Source organism: Malaclemys terrapin, chromosome 20, assembly GCF_027887155.1.
Source record: "Malaclemys terrapin pileata isolate rMalTer1 chromosome 20, rMalTer1.hap1, whole genome shotgun sequence".
NCBI classification, from domain to species: Eukaryota; Metazoa; Chordata; order Testudines; family Emydidae; genus Malaclemys; species Malaclemys terrapin.
Window position 1 is genome coordinate 3077150 of NC_071524.1, and position 26956 is coordinate 3104105.

Genomic DNA, 26956 nt, shown 5'->3' on the forward strand with positions numbered 1-26956 from the left:
TCCTTGTGCACCAGCCGTGCTTACCCAGCAGGTCCAAACAGACCAGTGCCTGCGGTTCTTCAGTTTGCGTGGTGAATAGTGACCCGAAGCAAACAGCTGCTTTAGAACAAAGTGCATCAGTGGGAACGTGGCAAAGCATGAGTCTGTTTAAGTGCATGTCTGTCTTAAATAAAAGATCAGGCCAGGCCTGTCTTACCCTGACCTCTGCTCTCTGAGGGCTTGTCTGCCCCGTCATTGAGGGCCTGTCTTTTTATCCAGCCGAAGGCAGTTCAGCTTGGCCAGCTCCTCAGGTGGTGGAAACCAGAACTTCAAAGTAAATAGCCTAGGGGTTACCTGGAGCAGTAGTCAGGCCATTACCCAGGGTTTTCAGAACTCAAAACTGTGGTAACTTAATTGGTTTTCTCCAGCCGGTGTCAGGATTAAATTGATGGGGACACAGCTCCTCTGTCAGCTGAATGATTGGTACAAACGAATGCTTTCATCCAAAGCTCCCTTTTTGTGTCTCAGGCACTCACGCATATGCCATAGCAATGGTTTTAGAGCACACCAAGTAGTTTACCCAAAGTCTGAGATGGTTTTGAGTGATCAGTAGCTGGGGTTCCGGGGGCCCTCCTTCCATCCAGCTTAGGGTTGCCAGTTTTGGTTGGACATATTCCTGGAGGTTTCATTACCTGACATAATCTTTAATTCTTGGAGACTCCAGGACAATCCTGAAGGGTTGGTAACCCTAGTCCAGCTGCTGGGGAGAAGATGTCAGTCACTGCTCAAAGAAAAGCTCCTTCGAACTGCTCCAAAGTGTGTTCTCTTATAACCTTTGATAACCTTTTATAGCTGCTAACTTAAACAAAGCACAAACTCAGTGACTCCTAATGGGTCACCATTGTAACCCCCTAGTGGGTCACCAATTCTTCTAGCTTCAGTAAATTGCTCATTATCCCTTATCAGCAAAGCATTTCTAGTCATAACAATAAAACTTATGTCAGGGGCACTCAGAACCGAGGTCGGTTATTTCTTCCGTTCTCATAGTCCATTAACTCTGTCCCATCCTCCCATTCTGCTGAGCAAAACTGCAAACGTGCAGCTGTTTGGCCTTGCCTCTGAGTCTTATCTGTGGTGTATTTGCTTTTCAACTAAAGGTGGCTAGCCACACAAAATAGCTGCAGTTAGGTCAAGTTCAATTCTCTCATTACAAGAGCTGCCTGCTTGAATGAAGCCCTTGTGTTCATACAATCATCCTCTTAAACTATAAAACTAACACGGCTGCTACTCTGAAACCTCTTAAACTATGTCGACACTACAAATGTCCACATCCCCGAGTGGCGTAAGTTATCCCGACCTAAGGGCCAGTGTAGACAGTGCTCTCTCAGCCCTTTGCAGATGGGAGAGCCGCTCTCCTGTCAGCTTACAACCTCTTCACCCGAAGCACTACAGTGGTGCAGCTGTGCCTCTATAAACAATGTAGTGTAGAAAGGTTTGGCGCTAGCCTTGACTATAACTTTTCTCTGCCTTAAGCCTATTGCACAGCTGCAGCTCATCTCCTTCCATTCAGTCTGAGTTGGAGGACTCCAGAGCTGTGCTCCCAGGGTCATCTGCTCCATGCAATACCACGGGTGCCCATAACTGCACTGGGAGCCAGGAACGCTGAACACCCTTGGAAACGAGCCCCAGTGTCTATCCTTGCCCTGTGCCTAGGCTTGTCTCTCCAAGGTTGTGGCGTAATTTGTGGGGCTGGTGTGTTCCTTGGTGCTCACCCTTTCTCCTGTCCCCCAGTGCTGCACCAGCTGTGATGACAACGCCCCTGCTACCAGCTACTGTGTGGAGTGCTCAGAGCCGCTGTGCGAGACGTGTGTGGAAGCCCACCAGAGGGTGAAGTATACCAAGGACCACACGGTCAGATCCACAGGTCAGTACCCTGCCCCACTCCTGGCAGGGGAATGCTGCGCTAGCCTGGTACTGCCTGCCCCTTGAAGAGGGATAGGGTGGTGATTGGGGTCATGGAGTGGAACCACTTCTCCTTTCCCACCCAGAGTGCCGCATTTGGGTGTCTATACGAGAGCTGGTTTAAACCGGTTTGAAACTGATTTGGCTAAATCTGTGCAAACCCTTGTTTAGGCGATCTATGTTCTGTTCAGCTTAACCTGTTGTTGGGTGATACAGTCCACTCTTCAGAGGGAATGAGAGCATCCATCTGGGATTGTACTGCTTTAACTGAATCGGTTTGAATTCTCCCCTTTGGGAAGTGTGCAACTTCCTCATGTAGACAAGGCTGCAGAGGCAGAAAGCTAAGTTCCCACTGGTGAGGGCGAGGACTTTAATCTGATAGGCCCCATGCAGTGCCCACTCCCTGGCAGCATGGGCTCTGCTGCCCATGGCCTGCACTGGAAGCCTTGAAGAGGGGATCTGGGAAACAGGAGAGATCTGGACATGCAGGCTGTAGTTGGGCATGTTGCACGTGATGGCTGAGCAGGCTTCCCCTTCAGCTCTGCCCCTTAACCTAGACCTGCAGCCCCCCTGGATCCACTCCAATGCACAGCTCTGCCACTATCCCTCAGTCCCCCCCATCCGCCTCCCCTCACTGTCCTGCACTGCTGGTGCCCCTCACTCCCGACCTGCAGGCCACTCTAGGCTGGCTGCTGTGGTTGGGGTGCCCCTGGGGCCCTGGCTGGAGGAGAAGAGTAATGCTCGCGTTCTGTTCTAGGCCCGTCAAAGTCAAAGGAGGGTGAGCGCACAGTCTACTGCTCCGTGCACAAGCATGAGCCCCTGGTGCTGTTCTGTGATACCTGTGACACTCTGACCTGTAGGGACTGCCAGCTCAACGCCCACAAGGATCACCAGTAAGCATGCACGCCCGCTGACTGTACTCTGCTGTGAGCGAGTAGGCCGCTCTCCGCTACCCCTTCCCCGTCCGCTCTGGGACAGGGTTGCGCTGCCCCTACCTCTGCCTGGGATACTAATGGTGTGGCTGGCCTGGCCCATGCTCTCTCCCCAGCTGAGCTGGAGATGTGGGCACCCACTGCCAGTCTGTGCCGTGCTTTCTTCCAGATGGGACAGCTGTAGCAGACCTCTCTGCCAGCCTGTGCATCCTTTCTCCTGGATGGGATGGCTGTGCCAGACCTCTCCGCTAGGCACTGCTCTCCTCTGCCACGTTTCCTGGCTGCTGCTGGGGTTGAGGCAGCTAGACCAGCCCTTTGTCCTGTGGGTAGGTTGGGTTCTGGTGTTCCTTGACCTGTTCTCACCTGGGCCCCTGTGATGGTTCTCAGAGTAGCCAGAACGGAGTCATTTTACACCCCTGCCTCATCTGTTACCATCAGCCTGTCAGCCACCCAAGCAGTCTCCTCTGGGCTGTACCCACCTGCACTTAGTGCAGTAGGGGTACCCCGGCTTGTGTGATTCAACTCAGGATCAGTGCCTTACATAGTTCTGCAGCCCTGAGATGTTTCTAGTGAAAACAAATTTATTATCAGAGTCAGGAGATAGTGAGGAAATAAACACACAAGGCTACACACCCAGCAAAATACAAACACGCTTCCTAGAGACTCGACTTAACAGGCTAACTTCCTGTCTTAAAGTTCATCTTGCCCCAGACTTCTGTTCCAACCGAGGTGGGCAGGGTGTCCATTTTCATGAAAGTGAACACAGTGCCCGGTTACTTCCTGTGGAAGACAAGATGTGTGTGTGTGGGGGGGGGGGGAGGTTGTCTTCTGTTTCCCAAATGTAGCCCAGCAAACCTTTGCCCTGTATCAAGATGAGGTTCTCTTTCCCTGCTGTTTTCTTCCCTGTTGACTGCCTATGTAAGCATGTCTGTGTTTTTTTTAGCTTACAGTGATTAATTTACTTGCTGGTCAAGACAGCCAATTAAGGTCCCTTGTCTAGCAGGAAACCTGCTTCTTTGCTGTTGCTGTGATACAGAATATAACATATTTTAAGGGTGTATGTACATTTCACAACACTAATAACCAGTCAGTGTGGCCCTGGCTTTCGTTTGAGACTTCCTGTGAGGTACTTAAGTGAGCCAAAATGTGCACACCAGAACCAGGAGATTGTTCCAACCCCTTGGCCCGCTGGCATTGAGGGGTTCATGGGTCACAGCCCCTGCACCTGCTCATAGCTGGCCAAGCAGAGAACATCACTCTCCATTTCCATCCCCACAGATACCAGTTCTTGGAGGATGCTGTCAGGAATCAGCGCAAGATGCTGGCTGCACTGGTGAAGCGCCTGGGGGACAAGCACGCCAACCTGCAGAAATCCACCAAGGAAGTGCGCACCTCGTATGTAGCCATACTGAGCGTCCCGACCTTGGGGAGGGGTCCCTGCCCATGCTGCTGAGCCCCAAGGAGGGATTTCTCCCACCCCCAAAGATGTGCAGGGAAACCCTTTCTTGTGACGGGGGAGGAGGGGATTGAGAGAGCTTTTCTGAGTGCTGGTCCCTATGTGTATGCATGTGCCTAGTGTCACGGAGTATTGGGGAACTCAGGGCCCTGCATCCCCGGCTTCCTGCGATTCACCATGACTCTCAGCCAGCCAGTAAAGCAGAAGGTTTATTTGGATGACAGGAATACAGTCCAAGACAGGTCTTGCAGGCACAGACAACAGGGCCCCCCTCAGTTAGGTCCAGCTTGGGGTCCCAGGGCATCCCAGCCCCCCCCCTTTGGGGGGGTCAGAGCCATCTCTGCCTCCCAGCCATCTCTCCAGCCCGCTTCCAACACTCTGCCTTCAGTGACCCCTCCCACAGCCTTTGTTCAGTTTCCCGGGCCAAGGTGTCACCTGGCCTCCAACCCCTTCCTGGGTTCTCATGTTACACGCTCAGGTATTCGCCTTCGGGCAGTCTCCCATCCCCCAATGCAGACTATCCTAGCCACACTCCCCTGTCAGCATTCACAGACCACAGTAAGAACAGTCCCAGTTCGTCACATCTCCCCCCTTCGAGACCGAACTGAGCAGGGTCACTTTAGCCAGTGACCCGGGGAAGTTCGAACCTGCCCCCGCATCCCTCCCATTCCTTGGTGAGAATTACACCAGGCTCCTCCAGTTTCACGCCCCCCCTTAGGTCGGGGGTGCTTGATGGCACTCGCAGTTCGCATGTGGGAAGGTTGATGCGGCCTGTGCCCTTTTCCCACCCCCATACCTCTGGGGTTCCAACTGGGCTGTGGTCTTCTCCCAGCGCTCCAGTCTGGAGGTCTGTGCTTTGGGCTCTCTTGGTTTAGAGCCGCCCTTTTAACCTTGGCCACCCTCCAGAAAGGATCCTTTATGCTGGGCAAGGGTCCTAAAGCTGTTTTCCCCTTGTCCCAGGCCTTCCTCCCCCTCTGACAGGGGTCACAGGATCCGCAGTACTGTCGGACAGTAACAAAGACCCCAGGCCAGTAAAAGCTCCGTAGCAGCCTCTGCTGGGTACGCCAGGTTCCCTGGTGCCCTGAGAGGAATGTCATGGGCCCGGCACAGCAGCTGGCGGCGATACTTCTGGGGTACCACCAGCTGCCTCCTGATCGCCCCTGACTCCATTTTCCCTGGGGGAGCCCATTCTCGGTACAGGAACCCCTTCTCCCACAGGAACCTTTTCCGGCCACCTCGTCCCATGGTCTGTACCGCATTGAGGTCGGCCAGGTCCCTTATCTTCCGCAAGGAGGGGTCTCTCTGCAACTCGGCCTGGAACTCAGCAGCTGGGACAGGGATTGCCACCTGCTCTTTCTCGCCCGCTGGGTCTGAAGCTGCAGCCTCCCTGAGCCATGTCCCTGGGCGTTCCCTCCCGACCAGGTTAGGGTCCTGCGCCTCAGGCAAGGCACCCTCCCCAAGGCCAGGGCGCAGTGCCCCTCGCCGGCTCTGACTGCGGGTCACAACCAGTGCCCTTTGGGGGTTGCTTGGCAAGTTCTCCAGGTCCCCCCCATCAATACCTCAGTGGGCAAATTCGGGTGTACCCCCACATCCTTGGGGCCCTCCTTGGCCCCCCACTTCAGGTGTACCCTTGCCACGGGCACTTTGACTGGTGTTCCGCCCACCCCCGTCAGGGTCAGGTAGGTGTTGGGCACCACCTGACCTGGGGCCACCACCTCGGGCCGGGCCAGCGTCACCTCTGCGCCCGTATCCCAGTATCCATTGACCTTCCTCCCATCCACCTCCAGGGGAACAAAGTTCTCTCTCCGGAGGGACAGCCCCGCGCCTACCGTATAAACCAAAAACTCTGAGTCTGGAGCATCCAGCCCCCTAGAGGAGCTGGCCTGGAGCTCTCCTCCCTCCTTAGCAGGTGGTACTCTGCCAGCCCCCCTTCCTGGGAATGCTGCCTCTTGCCCGGCTGGGTCTCTACCCAGTCAACCCTCTGTGGGCTTGGTCTGCTCAGTCTGTCCCTGAGCCTGGGGCACTGGGCCCGTATGTGGCCTTTTTGGCCACAGTGGTAGCAGCCCATGTCCCATGGGTCCCCTTGAGTGGGTCGGATGGTCCTGACGCTAGATGTTCCCCTTTGGTGGGGTTTTTCTGTATTTTCCCACGGGGAGGTCCCAGGGTGACTCTCTCTGCGTTGTGGTGGGACTGTTCCTTTGGAACTCCTCCCTGTTATCTCCTGACTGACTCTTTACAAACTCATCGGCCAACCGGCCTGCATGTCGCAGGTTCTCTGGCTTTCTGTCCACCATCCACAGCCTCAGGTCGGATGGGCACCGCTCATACAGTTGCTCCAGTACCAGCAGTTTGACCAGGTCCTCCTTCGTCTGGGCCCCATCAGCCCACTTGATGGCGTATCCTTCCATGCGGACGGCTAGTTGCAGATATGAGATCTCAGGGGTTTTATCCTGACTCCGGAACCTTTCCCGGTACATCTCAGGAGTCAGCCCAAACTCACGTAGCAGGGCCTTTTTGAATAGTTCGTAGTCCCCTTTCTCTGCCTCTTCCAGTTGGCGGTACAATGCCACGGCTTTGGGGTCCAGTAAGGGGGTAAGGACCCGGAGTCTGTCCGCGGGATCAACCCGGTGCAGCTCGCAGGCAGTCTCAAAGGCCTCCAGGAAGTCATCCATGTCCTCCCCCCTCCTTGCGTGGGGCCAGGATGCACTTATCAAAGCTCCGTGCAGTCCTGGGTCCCCCCTCACTCACCGCAGCCGGGGGTTCGCTGCCCTTCAATCTTGCCAGTTCCAGTTCATGCTGTCGCTGTCTCTCTTCATGCTGTCGCTGTTGTTCACGATCCTCCAGCTCTCTGTTTTAGTTCTTTCTCCCATTCCAGCCAATTCCGCTCCACGGATGCCGAACGTCGCTGGGAGGATCCTCTGCTGGCCGGCGAGCTTCGCCGGGAGGATCCTCTGCTGGCCGGGGGGGTCACGGCGCCCTCGGTATTTGCTGGGCTCCTCCCCACCCTTCCCGTAGGCATAGGAAGGAGGGGTCTCGGGAAGCCCTCAGCAGCCGGCTGACCACTCCCAGCTGGGACAGACACTGGTGCCTGTGCTGCATTTGCCAGGCTGCTTCCCTGAGACACAGGGATCAGTTCATTCGCGCGATCTTCCGCCTCCAGCCGGGCAATGAGCTGTTTTTTGGTGAGCCTCCCACTGCGCAGCCCCCTCTGCTTGCACAGCTCCACCAGGTCGCTCTTAAGCCGCTTGGCATACATCTTCCTGCTGGCCACTCACGGGCCTGTGTGCTCACAGCTCCCCACAGTTCCCAGGGGGACCCCTAGTGTGCCAGCCCTTCTCGAGGTCACCACCTCTCTGCCAGGGTCGAGTTGCAGACTCCTCCGCCCCTGTGACCACTCGCTGCGATCCCCCTGGGGGACCCTGTTACTGCAAAAGTCCTTCTCGCTGGTCACACACTCCCAGGGGTAATAACAGTCTCTCTCACTCTTCAGCACGCCTGGTCCCCGTCAATCCCCCTTCGTTTTACTGCTCCCCAGTCACTTACTGCAGGAAGCGCCGTCCACGGGGTGCAGTAGATCCCACCACTGCCACCAGTTGTCACGGAGTATTGGGGAACTCAGGGCCCTGCACCCCCGGCTTCCTGCGATTCACCATGACTCTCAGCCAGCCAGTAAAGCAGAAGGTTTATTTGGATGACAGGAATACAGTCCAAGACAGGTCTTGCAGGCACAGACAACAGGGCCCCCCTCAGTTAGGTCCAGCTTGGGGTCCCAGGGCATCCCAGCCCCCCCCCCCCCTTTTGGGGGGTCAGAGCCATCTCTGCCTCCCAGCCATCTCTCCAGCCCGCTTCCAACACTCTGCCTTCAGTGACCCCTCCCACAGCCTTTGTTCAGTTTCCCGGGCCAAGGTGTCACCTGGCCTCCAACCCCTTCCTGGGTTCTCATGTTACACGCTCAGGTATTCGCCTTCGGGCAATCTCCCATCCCCCAATGCAGACTATCCTAGCCACACTCCCCTGTCAGCATTCACACACCACAGTAAGAACAGTCCCAGTTCGTCACACCTAGGACCAGAGTATCTTTGCCAGCAATGTCCATGTCTGCGTCGCCGAACAGACTCCTGTTGACTTCCTGCATCCCCTGTGAGCCAAAGAGGGGGTCGTAACTGGCAGGCAAGGTCAAGACAGAGGCCTCCACGGCTGCTGTTAAGCTGGGGAGGAAGCAGTTAGGATTGACAGAAGGGTGCCCACTTCCAGAGGGCAGTTTGGGCCCAGGCCTGTGTCAGAGGCACTCCAAAGGGATGGGACGGGAAGCTGTGCTATTGCAGAACCTCTCCCAGCCTTGGCTGGCTGAGATGCAGAAAGCCCTGGGGAGGGGAGCGGGTGTGGGTGTATGGTATACTCAGCGTGTGGCTCTGGCTGGCTACGCAGGATCCGGCAGGTGACGGATGTGCAGAAGCGGGTGCAGGTGGACGTGAAGATGGCCATCCTGCAAATCATGAAGGAACTCAACAAGCGGGGCAAGGTGCTCGTCAATGACGCACAGGTGAGTGCATATTGTGGAAGGCCCTCCCAACCCACCTCTGGAGCAGACCCCTGACTCGCCCTCCTGCTGCCCTTGCAGGGGCCTTGAACACAGGTGTGCAAGGAGTTCCTCTGAGTGCATGTGGATCTTAGCACTGAAACCTGCTCACTCCCTAGGAGTAGGGAGTCAAGGAGCTGTCCCCCTTGGCTCCCCCTCATTGTCACGGATCAGTAGGATCTGTGCTCCATCTCCGCTTTTAAACAGTCCTTTGGAGGAACTCTTCCATTGTGCCAGCCCCCAAGGGGTCCGACTCTCACCCTCTGGCCCACCCCATGAGCTGTGCCCAGCGCATTCAGCTGAGAAGTTTCCGAGCAGGAATCTGTCCTGCATTGGCACCAATCCCTACTCAGTTCACAACCGTGCATATCCTTCATTAAAATATCAGGCCGTTCCCACTTCTCCACACAGGCTGCACTGCAGCCCGGGGCATGTGGCAGCATTCTTCTGGGGGGGGGGGGTGGAGAGAAGGTCTCTGTGCTGTTGCTGATGGGGTGCTGGCACCTGGCTGTGTTGCAGAAAGTGACTGAGGGGCAGCAAGAGAAGCTGGAGCGCCAGCACTGGGCCATGACCAAGCTGCAGCGCCATCAGGAGCACATCCTGCGTTTCGCCTCCTGGGCCCTGGAGAGTGACAACAACACTGCCCTGCTGCTTTCCAAGAAACTGGTGAGTGACTAGACGGGCAGGGGGATGGGGTGCAACACAATGGGGCCCCATCTAGTGGCAGGTCAGACCCTGATCTCTGGCTCAGCTGTAGTCGCTGCAGGGTGCTCTCCAGGCTCGGTTCCAGTGGAGATCTTCTCTCCACTTGGCTTTCTGAAAGGGGTGAGGCTCCTGCAGGTGTTGGGCAACATGTCACAGCTTAGGCGCTGCACCTGCATTCCTCCTCTGTGGTCCCGCAAGGGGACACCCACTTCAGGCTCCACAGCTGTCTGCTCTTGTGGGCGGAGACCCACTTCTTTCCCTCCTGCCCAGGGTATTGCCAGGCTGGGCAATTCCCTGCCTACACTGTAAATCCCCCTGGCAAGTCATAGAATCATAGAATATCAGGGTTGGAAGGGACCTCAGGAGGTCATCTAGTCCAACCCCCTGCTCAAAGCAGGACCAATTCCCAACTAAATCATCCCAATGCCCTAAGCAGGCCAATGCCTGCACTTTATCCTCAGTGTGGTTGTCCCTGGTTAGTTACCACTCAGCTCTGAGGAAGCACACTTATTCCTAAGGTGAAAGCATTGTAGAAAACCTATGAAAGAAATACAAAAACCTGCATGTGTGCTGATAAGCTTTAGAAGCGATCATCTGGGAAGGCTTCTTGCTGATGATCAGTCTTTCAAACCCCAGCAAGGTCCGTGTCTCCTCCCCCCCCCCCCCCCCCCCGGGGTTACAAGTTCATAACTGCTTCTGCTGAGAACAGGCACCCCTATGAATAACTTGCTGTCCTTTATATAGCTATGGTCTTTGACCCGAGATTCCATGAGCAGACAATCAATAGACTTGTACTTTCCTCAGGGCATAGCTAGATAAGTTGTCAGGGTGATTAAGCACTGGAATAAATTGCCCAGGGGGAAGTTGTGGAATCTCCATCATTGGAGACTTTTAAGAGCAGGTTAGACAAACCCATGTCAGGGATGGTCTAGATAATACCTACTCCTGCCATGAGTGCAGGGGACTGGACTAGATGACCTCTCACCCTTTCCAGCCAAGATGGTCAGAGACGCAACCCCATGCACTGGGTGCCCCAAGCCTCTGATTGCCAGAAACTGGGACGGAATGATAGATGATCACTCATTAATTGTCTGTTCTGTTCATTCTGAAGCACCTGGCATTGACCACTGGCAGAAGGCAGGCTACTGGGCTAGATGGACCATTGGTCTGATCCATCTGGCCCCCCTTATGTTCAGAAGGCTGGGTATTTGCATAACTGCAGGAGCTCATGACTAAGGCTAAGATTGTGTCTCAGAGGTCATGGAAGGCATGAAAACTGGGACTTACAGAACTGACCTTTTCTGCTTCCGCCACTGGGGCGGTGGCCCTGGAGCTCCGAGCTGCTGTGGGAGGGTGGGTGCAGGCTAGGGAGGTGGCTGTTTTAGGTGCTTCTCTTTAAATGCACCCTGGCCTGTCAGTCTTCTGTCAGTTCTTGGATTGAGTGGATAACCCTCTCTTCAGCACAGAGCTGATTGCTTGGTCTGACCTGGCTCAGAACTGCTCAGCTGAGGGTTACCTGCATTGTTGCAGGGGTGGGAGTGGCATTAATTACCCTTGTTGACTCCTCCTATGGGAGGAAACATCCCTATCTGACCCATTCACCCAGAACCATTGAAGCTTCCCTGTTTCCATAGCATTGTCTCACTGGTGAACAAACCTGTGACGATTAGTGGGAGGTTGCGACCAGCATGCCCTCTTCTCCCCCCCCCCCCCAAGCTTCCGAGAGTGGGATCTCCTGGACACTGCATGGAGATCCAGAGTCCAATCACTTTGAGATGTCTGGGTTTCCTGGCCGCACCAGGGTTACATGGGAGGAGAGGACAGGAGGAGTGGACCCAGGTTCCTGGGTTTCAGCAGCATCGTTACCCTGGGTGTGACCATCTGTTCTCCCCCCCCCTCCCCCCAGATCTACTTCCAGCTGCATCGTGCCCTCAAGATGATCGTAGACCCCGTGGAGCCCCAGGGGGACATGAAGTTCCAGTGGGATCTTAACGCCTGGACCAAGAGTGCGGAGACCTTCGGTAAGCCGTGGGGCTGGGGGTCTCTGGGAGACTCACTGGCTTTGAGACGGTGCGGGCATGTGACGTGGAGGGAAGGGGATTGCAGAGATCCCAGACTGTGTTGACCTTTGTATTTCCCCCCCCCAAAGTTGTGCGCTATCTGTGCTGGGAGCCCAGTGCCCCGGCTGTCCCTCCTCCCCGGGGGCTGGGTCTTGGCTGGTGAGTGGCTTGTGGCAGGACAGCAGGGGACCACTGTGTATGCAGGTCCCAAGCCCAATGACATGAGCCCTCCTGTCCCATAATGTAAGAGCCAGGGATGGTGTAGAAGTGGCTGATTGTGGGCGGTTGCCACTGCACCTGGGGAGCCTGGCATCCGGGTTCAGCCAACACCCAGGTACTACCCCTGCCCTGTTGGGCACAGCTGAGTGGATCCCGTGTGGAGGGGAGTCAGGCAGAGCAGCTCTTGACCACGCTTCTTGTAGCTGAGCTGTGGGGCCCAGTCCTGCAGCTGCTTTCTGAGCATTGGGATCCACCTGAAATGTTTCTCTCCCCCCTTCTCCCCCCCGGCACAGCTGGGCCAGCCAAGGGTGGGGAGTGCTGTGGTGCGATGTGGGCATTAAACCAACGCACGGGGCGCCCCCGCTGTGCCATGGGAGCAGATCCCAAATGGCTAGCTTGCCTCAATGGCTCCTTATGCCATCAGTATTTCCAGGAGCTGTCATGGGACACACCCTGCTTGTTGTAGCTTAGACATGTGTGGCTGGGACTGGGTACGCAAAGGACTCTGGAAACCCAGAGGTGGACCTAACTCAGGCCTGGGTGCCCTGTTCCCTGATCGTGTGCTTGTTTAAATGCCCCCTAACAATGCCCATCCTCTCTCCAGGAACAATAGTCTCAGAGCGGAGCGGCACCCTGCAGGCCGCGGCCCCCAACGCGCAGATCCAGCGTGCCAATGCCACCGGCCCGGCAGCGGCAGGAGGAGGGGTGAAACAGGTCTCCGGCACTCCCCAGGTACTGGCTCCTCTTAAGAATGTCCCTCTCATGGTCCCGAACCGGCCCGAGGCTGCTGTCTCCCAGAGCCAGCCTCCGCCTCTGCAGCCACCAGTGCAGCCCGCCCGGATCCTCACGGCCCCCGTGGTTAAGAGTGGTGCCGGCACCACCTACGTACAGCCCATGCAGCTCCACTTGGTGCAGCCCCGCGGCCTCCTACAGATGAACGGCCAGCAGCAAGTCATGGGCCAGCTGGTACTCCTGCCCCAGGTCAATGGGACTCAGGTGGGTGCCACGCTCCAGCAGCTACCTGGCAGATGGTGGGGGAGCCTCTCTCCAATGGTAGCAGCAGTGGGGTGGCCCATGCACCAGGCTGCGCCCTTTCCATGGGGGTAACAGGCACTTCTCCCTCTCCCTGCAGGGTGTGCAGCAAGTCTCGATGCAGTCCACCATTGTCAGCAAGGGACAGCTGGCCCCAGGAGCCCTACTGCAGCCCATTGTCTCTTCCAACAGCCAGGCAGACTGCTTCATCAGTGAGGGTAGCGCCCTGGCATCCTCCGCTGTGCAGGTGAGCAGGGCCAGGAGAAGCCAGACGGGCACGGCAAGGGGTGTGTCAGGGCCTGTGCCTACGCTGGCTCCACCGTCACTCTGCAGGCTTGTGCTAAGCACATTACAACCCTCCCCCAAGGTTCTTGGAGGGTGTCTTGACAGTAAAGTAAACCCCGCAGCTGGCCCATGCCAGCCAACTTGGGCTGTTTCATTGCTGTGTAGACTTCCAGGTTTGGGCTGGAGCCTGGGTTCTAGGATCTTCTGTGTTGGGCGTATCCCAAAGCTCAGGCTCCAGTGCAAGCCTGTACATCTACACTGCAAGGAAACAGCCCTGTGAGCCCAAGTCTGCTGGCCCTGGCCAGCTGTGGGTTTTTCTTGTCTGTGTAGACAGACCTACCCTGAGGGTCCCCCTTCGGTGTCCTGCCACTGCTCCACTGGACACTCACAGAATTTCTGGAGCCTCTATTCCCAAAGGCACAGTACACCACAACTTCGAAGGCAGCTGTGCTTAACACACAGCAACTAAATTTGTGTTTAGAGAAAGCAAGTACCAGTTCATTTGACACAAGTGATACAAATGCTAGAGAACTATGGGAAATGAAGGGTTACATATGAAGTAAAAATCACAACACACATTCTAGGGCCTAAACTTAACAAGATGAAGTTTATTAGACAGGAGGGTCTCTCTCCCAAGTTCTTCTCCCAGCATTTAACAGCTTGATGCTGTGATCTTTGTTTTCCCAGAAGCTGGCAGTGGGCTTGCTTACTTCCTAGGTGAAGGATGCAAAGTGAGTCTTACAGTGCAAAAATCCATGGTCATCCCTTGCAAATAGGGTAACCCCAGCTGCTTGTATTTTCCAGTCTAAAATCTCCCCCCAAGTTTGCAATTAACTTTTTTCTTAGATGGTAAATAAGCATTCATTGTGCAGTGTGCAACAAACCAGTTAACTTATGTGTAGGCAGATGGAGACAAACATTTTCAGCTTGTTTATCAACTTCTAGTGACAAGCCCCCACTCAGACCGTAAGACCATAATTTTACTCCTTAGGAACATCTGCACCAAAAATTTCAAAATTCTGCACACAATCTTTGAAAAGTTTGCAAAATTCTGCATATTTTTTGTCAAAATAACACAATATAATCATGCCAGTTAGTTATTTTGGTAATTTATTTCAAAATATCTGAGCAAGTATGTCTGTAATACAGACAAAAAAAAGATTCAGGAAATGTTTTTTTGACAAATAGATTCCTTACTAGGCATATTATTACAGAATTTTGTGTAATTCATTTAAATTACAATACAGAAGTGTTTTTTTTTTTTTTTCTTCAAGCAGTGTCCCTGTGGATGCTCCACTTTAGGTGTTTGTGCACCCCTGCACTTCTAGACTTGTAGGGGACTATTCCCATTCCTTCTTTGTGAACAGCCTCTCTGACATGCCTGGTTCTCAAGGTTTTAAATGCTGTCTGATCTGTAGATTGTCAATACCAGTCTCAGATGGTCACTCAGTGTGTTTGTTGTCTGGGAGAGGCCCACATTGCCCAGAAGTGCCACCACTGCAGAAAGCGGACAGCAAGAACTAGAAAAGCTAGGGATCTCCAATTAAAACTTATGATGCTGGAGAAATCCCTTCGACCGGCTTCTGATCCTGAGCACAGGACCCCTCCCCGCCAACACACCCATGGTGGCATTGGACATTGGATCCTCTTCCAAAACAGCTGCTAAGGACCCAGTTCTGCAGAAACCCATGAAATAGCGGTCTCATGCCTTGCCTCAGAAAAGGCAATCTCCGGCCACCAAATCTGGGTACCATTGGCACCCAGAGCCATGGAGCAGCACGATGGCACCACCTGTTGCAACCAATACATTTAATCAAGTCTACAGCACTAGCAGCAATCACAATGATTTCTAATCAAAAGCCTGCCTCCTCCGTCGACACCAAGCATGCCTGTGCTGCAGCAATTTGTTTGCCAGGCAGACCTCTTCACATCACATCCACTCCAGGAGCGCCTCTCTTCGGTACTGACGGTAGCCCCCAGAAGCCCTTGAGGAGGAAGCAGAAGCAATTGAAGAGCCACCACAGGGTGGCACCATCCCATCCACCCACATCTTTGTCGCCTGACAAAACAATAATGCTGCCTCCTCCGACATCAGGCGATGACTTTAAATCCTTCCAGGAATTATTTAAAGGAGTGGCTGACTCCCTCAACATTTCCTTGTCAGAGCTGCTGGAGAGACAGCATGAGCAGACATATTCTCCATACATCTCCTCCTGCTAAGATTGCACTACCCATCAATGCTGCCATCATGGACCCAGCCATAACTGTCTGGCAGATGCCAGCTACAGCTCCACGTTGTGAAAGATCAGACAAGAAGTATTATGTCCCAGCTAAGGGAGCCAAGTTTTTGTTCACTCCCCCTCCCCCCACCCCTAATTCATTGGTGGTGGCAGTTAATCAAAGGGGAGAGCAATGTCTAACTAGGACCACCCCTTATGATAAAGATTGGAAGTGCCTAGACCTCTTTGGCAGAAAGGCCTATTCCTCAGCAACCCTCCAGTTTCGCATAGAAAACTCTTCTGCATTACAGGCAAAGTACACACATTTTTGCACAAATGACAACTTGTATTGAACATCTTCCAACAGGTAAAGAACAATATAAAGCTAACCTAACAGAAGGCTTCCCCAGAATGGCCTTACAGGCTTCCTTGGACTCCACTGACATGGTGGCCCGCTCTGTTGCCACCTCCATAGTCATGCAGCGGGCATCCTGGCTCCACCTTTCAGGCTGCCCCAAGGAAGTTGAGGCGACGGTAGAGGACTTACCTTTCAAAGGTCAAAAACTGGTCGCAGAAGGCACAGATGCAACCACACACACACACACACACACACACACACTCTCCTGTGACACATTGAAAACCCTAGGAATATATGCCCCTGTGAACAAAAAGAAACAGGGCAGATTTTATACCCAGTGCTTCTGCACTGCCCTATCTGCCCAACCTCAGATGACATGACCAGCACCACAAACATCAGACGAGACGCCAACAAGCCCCAAAGCAGTCAGCAGTCTCTCAACCATCCACTTCCAGACAAGCATTTTGAAGTATTGGTCGAGGGCACGAGAGCCTCACATACTCCACTGCCAAAGTTCCTCATCTCTTGCCCATTTGGGGACTACCCAACACCCTTCTACCTGGTCTGGGCAACCATTACATCAGACAAGTGGGTTCTGGAAATTATATGCAAGGGCTCTTCTATCCCTTCTCCTCTATCCCGCCTACCCACCCCCTGGCCCATCTCATGAGCACCTGTTAAAGCAGGAAGTAAACCACTTCCTACAACTAGGTGCTGTAGAAGCTGTACTTACAGGGGGAGCAGGTTTTATTCATACTACTCTCACTCAGAAGAAAACAAGTGGATGGAGGCCCACCTTGGACTTGCGCAAGCTAAACCATTTGTCAGAACACAGCACTTCAAGATGATAACCCTAGCAACCATAAATCCAGCATTGGAGAAAGGAGATGGGCTGTCGGCCCTCGACCTACAAGCTGCCTATTTTCATGTCACTATTCATCCCACGCCCAGAAGGTTCTTTCAATTCACGCTTGGGAACCTCCACTACCAGTACAGAGTGCTGCCATTCGGATTATCCACAGGTATTCAAGGTCCTTGCCGTCATGCAGCATGCCTTCTCAGACAAGGTGTGATATTTCCCTTCTTAGATGACTGCCTCCTAAAAGCTTCCACGTACCAGGCTGCAGTCAAAGGCTCCTTCACCTCACAACAACCTTATTTACAAAATTAGAATTACAAATCAACATTCAGAAATCTACCCCACTTGCCTCCAGCATTTATAATAATAAATTAAACACACCTTTTTATATATTTATTAGGGGCGTTGCACTCAGAGGCTTGCTATGTGAAATGGGTCACCAGTAAAAAAGTTTGAGACCCACTGTCCTAGGGCATATGCCGGGCCACCACGTTTGTTGTGAAGCATGCCAGGCTTCATATGAGGTGTCTAGACAGTATGAAGCCAGGTTTGTATACTCCCCCACAAGCACTCCATCCACAGACTGACAGTGCCCAGTGGGGTAAAAAGACTCATTCACATGGTGGACAAAAAAACATTTGTACAGGTGTTCCATTCTGACACACCCCATCGGTAATGATCACCAAGGACGCCTCCCTTGTGGGATGGAGGAGCACACTTGTCCAAGAATACCATCCAAGGCTGGTGGTCCCTTGCGGAATCCACCCTCCACATAAATCTATTGGAACTCAGGGCGTTTCGAAATGCATGCTGCCACTGATATGCAACAACTGTCCAGATCCTCATGAACAACTTGGCCACTATGTTCTACATAAATTGCCAAGGCGGGGCCCCATCTTACCTGCTCTGTGCAGAAGCAGTTCACTTTTGGGAATGGTGCATCTCCAAAAGCATAGATCTCAGTGCAGTCTACTTACTGGGAAGCCAGAATGTCACAGCAGACAACCTAAGCAGACACTTCTCGCAAATGCACGAATGGGAACTGGCCCCTGGAATCCTGAAAACTATATTCCTCCAATGGGGTTTTCCCTCAATAGACCTTTTTGCAACATATCACAATGCCAAATGGCCCCAATACTGCTCCCAGGCAGGGCTTGGACCCAATTCCCTGGGGGATGCCTTCCTCATGAAATGGGAAGCCCCCTTGATGTATGCCTCCCCCCAACTCCACTATTGAGCCGTGTACTTCTCAAGATAAAAAAGGACAAATCCAGAGTAATCCTCAAGTGCATCAACATGGCCCCAGACAAACATGATTCCTATACCTTAATCAGATGGCCACAAGACCACCATGAACCCTTCCCCTTGTGCATTACCTGCTGACGCAGGACATGGGACGCCTCCGCCACCCCAATATTCTGATTCTCCGGCTCAAGGCATGACTAATCCATGAATGACAAACCAGGGAAGTACAGGATATCTTACTGAACAGCTGGCGACTGACACGGAAAACATAGGTGCACAAGTGGAAACGTTTTTCCATATCGTGCAGGGACATACAAGTTTCTCCACAATGAGCATCACTACCCACAATACTGGAATACATGCTGATGCTCAAAAAATCTGGTCTTTCCGTTAGTTTACTCAGGCCTTGTGTACGTTAAAGGGAAAAGTCTAAGCTATGCAATTTGAGTTGTGAATAGCATAACTCAAATTGACGTAGCTTAGATCTACATACCGTGGGGTCCACACTACGCTCTCCTGTCAACTCCCCTTACTCTTCTCAATCCAGTGGAATACAGGAGTCGACAGGAGAGCAATTGGTGGTTGATTTAGTGGGTCTTCACTAGACCTGCTAAATCGTCCATCAATGCATCTGATCACCGCTCTGGTAAGTATAGACAAGGCCTCAACGTGCATTTATCTGCCATTACCACTTACCACTCTAAGATAGATGAACTCACTGTCTTCGCCCACCCTCTAACTAAACGCTTTCTCAAAGACCTACAGAATACTTAACCCACACTAAGACTCCCCCAACCCTTATGGGGGACCTCAACCGTCTTCTCGGTACTCTCATGGGCAAACCCTTCGAGCCATTAGCTACCTGCTCGCTGTTACACTTATCCATGAACGTCGCCTTCCTAGTGGCAATCGTGTCGGCAAGGAGCGTGGGAGAGCTGGGTGCCCTAATGGTAAACCCACCCTGTACCATATTAGTCACGGACAAGGTAATCTTACATCCACATCCGTAATTTATACCCAAGGTTGCTGCCTTCTTTCATCTCACCCAACCCATCTACTTACCTGTATTCTTCCCAAAGCCGCACGCCGACAGCAGGGAAGCGTTCCTTCACATGCTGGATGTTTGTAGAGCACTTGCGTTCTATATAGAAAGAATAAAGACATTCAGAAAATCATCCCAATTTATATCCACAACAGAACGTTCCCAAGGCCAAACCATTTCCAGACAGCGACTCAGGATAATCTGATCAAGTCAGATCCATTTCACCAAAAACATGATCTGGAACCTCCTTCTGTACTTAGCACGCACTCTACCAGAGCTATATCCACACGAGTAGCTTTTCTCAGTCGTACCTGTCATTGACATTTGTAAAGCAGCTACTTGGGCATCAGTCCATACATTTACCAAACATTATGCTTTAGAGCAACGTTCAGCTGCTGATGCGTGCTTCAGCATTCAGGACCTCCGAAGCCCCTCCTCTCCAAAGAGGGGCACTGCTCTACAGTCACCTAAAGTGGAGCACTCACAGGGGCACTCCTTGAAGAAAAGGTTACTCACCTTGTGCAGTAACTGAGGTTCTTAGAGATGGTTGTTCCTGTGGGTGCTCCACTACCCCTCTCCTCCCCTGTGCTTTGGGGTTTCTCTTCGATCCTCTTGGGTAGAGAAGGAAGTAGAGGGCGGTTTGCTGTGTGCTCTGCGTAGCCGCTCAGAGTGGCGTGAGATGGCTGCTGAGTGTGCATGGCCAACCGGGGCACTGCTACTACAAATCTCTGACTAGAAGTGCAGGGGCGCACAAACACCTAAAGTGGAGCACCCATAGGGACAGCCGTCTCAAAGAACCTCAGTTACTGCACAAGATGAGTAACCTCTTCCTGCTCCTGTCAGAAGCAGTGTAAGGGCTTGGGGGAGTCGGGGGTAACAGAGGAGCTGAGAGAGGGAAGCAGCCTAGGAGTGAACCTGGAAAGCTTTGGGTGTGGGTGGGAGTCTTTTTTTTTTTTTTTTTTTTTTTTCTTGGGGGATGAGGGGGGATTGTTAGGGTTTTGGGAGGCCTCCTCCAGGTAGTCCCTGGCTGACTCCAAGCCTTTCCCATTGTCAGGCACGACTGCCCCTGTCACAGTACCCCTCATCCCCATAGGTCTCTGCAGCCCCTGTCCCCAGGCTCAATGCATGCTCCAGTCTATCCCTCCCACTAGCCATTTTGAACCCCAGTCTGTGACACCCCCAAGCAGCCCTGTGTTCCCCACTGTGTCCTAAACTGGCTCCGTTGGCAGGGTGCTGTGATGAACTTCTACGCCTGGGGAATTCTGCAGCACTGGGCATAGAATTTTGTACTTTCCTGCATAAAAAACATTTTGCTTAAGGGCTGCAATTCTGCCTTTTGCCCACCAGAGTGCACTGTTGTGCTAGAACAGCTTGCATGAATGCAGCTGGTTGTTCTGGCACCACATCGGCCTCTGGTGGGCAACCGGCAGAACTGCAGTACTTAGGCAAAAATTTCAGGCGGGAAAATACAAATTCTGCATGTTCTCAAATGTGTAGAATTTCCCCCAGGGAGTAGTAATTTTCAGTCTACAGACAACTCTTCGCGCACACACACCTCATGACAGTTAAGATGAGACAAGATGGTAGAGGTAATCTTTCGTCCAATAAACTACGCTTCTTGTAAGCTTGACTGTCTCTCTAATAGAAGTTTGTCTAATCAAAGATACGACCTCACCCAGCTTGAGTCTCTGATATCCTGGGACACCAACACTGCTACAGCAGCACTGCATACGACCAGTTGAGCAGTGGGAGACAGGCTTCCAGTATTAACCTGACATGACTCTGGCAAGCTAGTGTATAGGTACCAGACCCAGGAGATTCCTGTAACTGGTCCATTTCTCATGGGGTGCTGAGGATGGATATATGCCGGTACCCAGGGTTGTGTGGCCCCTCAGCACTGCTTGCTGAGAGCATGAGGGAGTTTTGTCTGTGATTGCTATCGATCATCCCCCTGAAATAACAAGCCTTTGGCAACCTACTGCTGTCCAGACAGATAGCGATGGGCTCACACCAATCCCCAGACACTGGGCATGTTCAGCTCCTTATTCACTGAACACTCATCAGATCACCAGGCCTGCTAGTACCATCCACCAGCTTGTAGGATGCAGCTCTCTGGGCCAGCCCTTTGCTTACCACCACGGCATGTAGGCCAGATCTACACAACAGACCTGTATCCGTATAACTACATCACTTGGGGGTGTGAAAAATACACACAACTGAGTGATGTAGTTATACCAACCTAGCCCCTCCGTGTAGACAGGGTGCTGTGGGAGGGCTTCTCCTGCGGATGTAGCTACCCACCTCTTGGGGAAGTGTCTTCTCTTCCTCCCAGAGATCACAAACTTTTGATGTTCGCCTGCAGACATGGGAAACCCCGGCAGCTGCTTCCTTCCTGTTTAGTTTCTCTTTTAAATTCTCACAAGCCTTCACTTGCATCCAGTCCAGACTGCTGTGAAATACACAGTACTTAATTTACGTTTAAACAGACAGCTAGATATGCTACGTGACTGAGACAACCGGTTTGTCACTTTTTGCTGCTGACTAATACCTCAGTACAGACTTCAGGACTATATTCTCAGCAGGCATTCATAGCACTTGTGCATTCGTTCACGGAGATATTGAGCATCAGTGCAGACACCAGTTGTCATTGAGACCTCAGATGCATGTACCAGAATCACGCCACCCCTCTGCACCCCTTTGTCAGTTGGCATTAAGAGGTTCTTGGGTAGAGTGGGCCGGCAGCTGGGAATGGGGGGGCGATCTGGTTGAATTCTCCTTGATGTGTCCTCCTTTTCATTCCTTTGCAGCCCATGGACACCCAGGAGGAAGGCATTGGAGACCTGGGTAAGAGACTGTGGGGAGCCCAGGGGGGAGAGCAGAGGATCACCCTGTCCTTGGAGCTCCTGGCTGGCCCCAGAGCGATGTGTTGGGGGGCTCATCAGAGGGTATGGCATGGCACGGCACCGTGTGGGAGTAGCTCCCCCCTGGGCAGCCGTCTGTCCTATTGCCCTTCCAGCGGCCCACACCCTCCGCAGGGATGTAGTTAGTGTCTCATCAGGGCTGAGCATTAATGCCCCACTGAGATTAATTGGGGAGACCCACCAGCCATCATTCCCTGCAGACTCAGGCGGGCGGCAGATTGCTGGAAGGCTGCCTTCCCGCCCATGCCGGGGTTAGAAACTCTTCTGGCTCCTTTGGGATTTCCCGTGGCAGCATGGCTGGAGATGGGGGGGGGGGGGGGGCAACCAGGCTGGGGGGGGGGTGGGAGAAAGGCTGCCTGACTAGTGTCTGGCTTCTCTCCCCAACAGACAGCACCGAGGCCCACGTATCGGGAATGAAGAGGTAAGTCAGCTGAATCCTTGCCCTGGTGTCTGGGGAAGGAGTGGGGTCCTTGTCATGGTGGGGGGAGTGGGGCTGTATTTGTCAGCTTGCTGTATGCTGTCCCCCTTCCTCCTTTGGATCCCCTGTTGCTGTGGCCTCCTCCACCCGGGTGTGGGGCAGGGGTCATACCTTGACGATGACATCCCCCCCCCCTTCCCGGTGCTGCATTGCAGGCCCAGACCCTCGGACGGCAATGTCATGCGCAAGGTGCCGCGGGTGAGCCTGGAGCGGCTGGACCTGGACCTGACAGCCGACAGCCAGCCGCCTGTCTTCAAGGTCTTCCCTGGCAACAGTAACGAGGACTACAACCTGATAGTCATTGAGCGTGGGGCCCAGCAGGCTGCCGCCCAACCCCCCAGCAGCATCTTGCCTGGAGCCATAGTCAAGGTTGGTGCTGCTTTGGGGTACCTGGTTGGCCTGCTCTAGGGGGCCAGTGTGAGGCTATGTCCTGGTGGGTGGTGCTGGGCTCCTGGCCATGTGGAAACCAGCCCTGGGGGTGTCCCTGTCCCACTGGGAGTGCGTTGCTGGGCTGCTGGGAGCCAACACTAACCCTGTGCTGTCCCCCCAGGAGGAGCAGATGGAGGCAGCAATCGATTATCCGGCAGAGGATCCCAGAGACACCAAGCCCGTTGTTCTGCCCCAGGACGTCCTGGCCGCCGAGGGCTCCGTGTCTCGCCTCATCTCCCCCAGCGGCAGCATCGGCTCCAGTCTGGACGTGACACCAGGCCAGAGCCAGGAGGGGGCCATGGAGGCAGCCAATGCTGCCCACTGCAGAGTGTGCCGGAAGGCAGGCTCCGTTGTGATGTGTAACCAGTGTGAGCAGTGCTACCATTTGGACTGCCACCTCCCGGTGCTGCAGGAGATCCCCAGGTACCTATCCCCTTCCCCAGCCCTGGAATGGGAGTGAGGTCTAGTGGTTGGGGAAGGGAGGGGCTAGGAACCAGCACTCCGAGGTTCTATCCCCAGGTCTGGGAGGGGAGGGGGGTCTGGTGGGGTGCTGGGAGCCAGGACTCCAGGGTTCTATCCCCGGCTTTACTATTGATGTACTGAGAGAGCAAATGTCCTCTCGGAACTGGAGTCCCCTGCTGTCTGGCTGGGAGTGTGGGGGGCAATGCTCACTCCTCTCATTTGCCCCCCAGTCAGGAGTGGAAGTGTCTGCTGTGCCAGGAACTGCCAGCGCCCGGTGAGGAGGACGGCACCAACTTCTCCGCCTCGGAAGATGAGGGCCCCAATAAACTCTCCCCCTTGGAGCAGAGGGTTCGTGTGTCGGGCTGGGGTCCAAGTGACTGGGATCGGTTTGGAGAGCAAATCTCTCTCTGCCTCAGAGCACTATGCAGGGGGTGGGCGTATGGGCAGAGTGCTCATCCTCTGCTCTCTGGGCTGGCTAGCCTCATGCTGTCTGGGGGGGCACATGACTGGGCCTGGCCTGGTGCCCTGGGGCCTGGCCTTGCTCTTGTATGATTCCATGGAGCCACAGTTGGGGTTGGGGTGCTGGGTGGCGTCTGGCGTGGCCCTGAGTGGGAGGGGAGGTCGTGTGGTCCCTGCTCTAACCCTGCTGTGTCCCCCTTGGCCTGGCAGAAGTGTGAGCGTGTCCTGCTGGAGCTGTTGTGCCATGAGCCTTGCCGGCCTCTCCACCGGCTTTCGACCGCCACGGTGAGTTGGGGAGGGAGGCTGTGCTTGATTCACTGGGGGTTGGGGGGTACTTGATGCTGTGTGGGGGATGTGCTCACTTCATGGGGTGTGAGGGGGGTGCTGAAGGTGGGGGGCTGCCCTTGATGCATGGGTTGTGGAGAGCCCCAGGCATGAGGCAGTCTCACTAGTACTTGAATGCTGGGACTCTATTCTGGGGAGAAGGTTTCTGGCATGTGGGTTGGCGGGGAGAGGGGCCATAGGAGATAGGGAGGGCAGAGGCCTCTGGCCGGTGTGGCCAGGCCTGACCCCTGCCGTTTTCCCCCAGGAGGGTCAGGACACCATCGACCTGACCCTGATCCGAGCCAGGCTGCAGGAGAAGCTCTCCCCACCCTACGGCTCCTCTGAGGAGTTTGCCCAGGATGTCTGGCGGATGATCAAGCAATTCAACAAGCTGACGGAGGTGAGGGGTGACCTGGGACCCTCCTTCCCCTGTTGGCGGTGGGGAGAGAGGCATGTCCCTTCTGGGGCATGTCCTGATTGTAATGAGTCAGGCAGGGTGGGTACAGGGCACACCCCGGGGGTGGCCAGAGCTGAGGCACCTTGCTACCACCTGTGCTTAGTGTGTACCTGAGTGAGGCTCAGCTCCCCAACTCCACAGGCCACCCCAGCCCTCCGCTCTCTGCCTACGTGGGCCCTGCTGACTCTCTTCAGGCCAGTGTCCCCCTGGGTACCCACGGTTCTCAGACCTGCTGCTGGCACCTTTTCCCTGAAACGGCCTCCCTGCCTCCTGTTTTTTCTTCCTGTAACTTTCCCCATCTCTTCATCCGCTTTCAGCCCAGTCAGCTGTGAAGCACATGGCCCCAGTGGGCAGGGGAGAAGCAGCATCTCTCCTCTCCTCCCTGAGAGGAGCATGTTCACCCCCTTCTGGTGACCTGCCTTCACCCCTAAACCTTGAGTGCAGAGTTTCCACCATAGACACAACTCCCTACATACATCTTGCTGTGACCAACGGACTGATGGGGCTACTGCCTCCTGGTAGAGACCCCACCCTTGGGTGAATTGTGTGTGCACCCCAGGGGATCCTGTCAAACGCTGCTCTCTGCCGGTTAGCACTAGCAGGTTCCTGGGTCACAGTGGAGGAGTGTCCTGGTTCTGGGGGACATAGGGGTGGGGAGACTCTGGCTGCTATGGGAGCAGGCCACAGGCCATTTTGGATGATGTGGGGGCATATCCCAGATTTGGAGATTGTGGGTGTCTCGCGGCTGTGGCTCCTGACCCCCGGCCTCTCTGTGCTCCCCTCCTCCAGGACAAGGAGGATGTCCAGTCCATCATTGGGCTGCAGCGCTTCTTCGAGGCCAAGTGGAGCGCCGCCTTCGGCGACCGGAAGTTCTCCTCGGCGCTGGTGGAGCCCATCCCGCTAGATGAGCAGCGGAGCGAGAGCGGCAGCAGCTTCACCCACCGCAGCTCCCCTGCTGGCTCCCTGGGCGAGGCCCCCGCTGCCTCGGCAGGCGCTGGGGAGGAGGAGTGAGGGGCTGGCCTGCATCGACCGGAGCAGCCGCCCGGCGTCCCGCAGGCAATGACCAAAAGCGCCTGGGACTTGCCTCTTGCCCCGGGTCGCGTGGCGGCAGCGGGACGTCCTGCCCCCCACTCCAGTTGAAATTTTTGTTGATGGGGAGCCCTCTCCTCCCCATGCCCGTTCCTTTGCCATGAAGTCTTCACACACGGTTTGCGTTGAGGGTCACACACCCACCTCCCCCTCTGGTGCTGCTCTTTGCCTTGACTGCAAGTGGGCGGCGCACACAGGGTCCCCCCATCTTTCCTCTGGGATTTCAGTGCAAGGTGGTTGGGGGAGCTATCTGCTGGCAGGGTCAGGTCAGAGGGTCGTGGCTGGGTTTAGTGGAGCACTAGGCATTGGGCCCTCATCCCTGCCCGCGCTGGGGACCTAGCCCAGCGCCTGGGCTCACCTGCCCTGATTGTGGGGTCCTGGGCTGAAGTGCTGCTCTCTGCTGCCATGTGCGTGGGATCTTGGGGTGGTTGTAGGGGGCTCTGGGGGGGCAGGTGGCTCAGTGAGGAAAAAGGCTGGCGGGGTTGGTTCCCAACAGCTTGTCCTGCTGGGAAGCTCCCTGGGTTTGCTCCATGTTCATCTCAACATCCCTGGCACAAGCGCTCCCCTTTGAAGCTATTCCAAGCCACTGTCAGCTCTCTAGCTGCGTCCTTCTCTCCCTTCCCCCTGCTTGCGATGCCAGTGTGCTCCCTCCCCTCGCCCATGCCAGGGGAAGCTGCGGTTCAGTGGTTTTGTAACTGACGCCCGAGGCAGGGCCATTCCGACTCCTGTACCTGTCCCGGCAGGGCAGCCGCTTTCTGGCCTGGTTCTTTTTGCTTCTCCAGCGTGCAACGGGATCCCAGGCTGGGCTTCGCTTGTATATTTTAGATGGCTTCTTTCATGTCCCCGATAACCGTTTGCGACCTGTGCGATGGAAACTTGTTTCTCTGAGAACGGAATAAATCTTGGGTTTTATGTACTGCTTTGCCTGGTGCCTCATCCTTCCCGGGGCCGGGCCAGCCCCCGCAGGAGGGTGGGGAGGGAGCCTCATCCAGCCCTCCTCTGGCCCCATCTCCTGGCTGTGGCTCCACTTCTGGTCCTTGGGTCCCAACCGTGGCTCCGCTCCCAGTCCCACCCATGGCCACAGCTCTGCTCTCGGCTTCAACTGTGGCTGTGGCTCCCAACCATGGCTGGGGGGTTGGGGGGTGGAGCACAGACAGGATTAAGGGGGACTGCTGATCTAGTGGGTAGAATGCTGGGGTCTCCTTTACCTGCTGGGTGTCCAGCTCCCTGCCTCAGTTTCCCCAGCTGTGCAGTGAGGACCTTGGTGAAGTGCTCAGACTTACTGCAAAGAACTAGTAATTGTTTGGTGCTCTGGGGCTGGAGTTGAGGCACCCAAATACCATTTTTAAACCTCTGCTGGTCCCTCCCGCCCCCAAGTTGTGCAGCAGCTGAAACTGGTCCACAA

At 54.7% G+C, this 26956-nt stretch overlaps 1 protein-coding gene across 1 annotated transcript in view; it reads left to right on the plus strand.

The window, feature by feature from the left end:
* TRIM28 (tripartite motif containing 28) overlaps positions 1-26467 on the plus strand; it is a 60512-nt gene extending 34045 nt beyond the window's left edge. Inside the window, exons 3-18 of the mRNA XM_054009787.1 lie at positions 1771-1903; positions 2699-2834; positions 4152-4268; positions 8758-8872; positions 9428-9574; positions 11520-11634; positions 12497-12624; positions 13025-13171; positions 21740-21776; positions 22241-22274; positions 22487-22700; positions 22882-23183; positions 23453-23570; positions 23892-23966; positions 24271-24405; positions 25252-26467. Coding sequence (XP_053865762.1) covers positions 1771-1903; positions 2699-2834; positions 4152-4268; positions 8758-8872; positions 9428-9574; positions 11520-11634; positions 12497-12624; positions 13025-13171; positions 21740-21776; positions 22241-22274; positions 22487-22700; positions 22882-23183; positions 23453-23570; positions 23892-23966; positions 24271-24405; positions 25252-25473 — 2175 coding nt within the window. The 3' untranslated portion in view covers positions 25474-26467. The remainder of the gene's footprint in view (positions 1-1770; positions 1904-2698; positions 2835-4151; positions 4269-8757; positions 8873-9427; positions 9575-11519; positions 11635-12496; positions 12625-13024; positions 13172-21739; positions 21777-22240; positions 22275-22486; positions 22701-22881; positions 23184-23452; positions 23571-23891; positions 23967-24270; positions 24406-25251) is intronic.
* Positions 26468-26956: the final 489 nt, after the last annotated feature.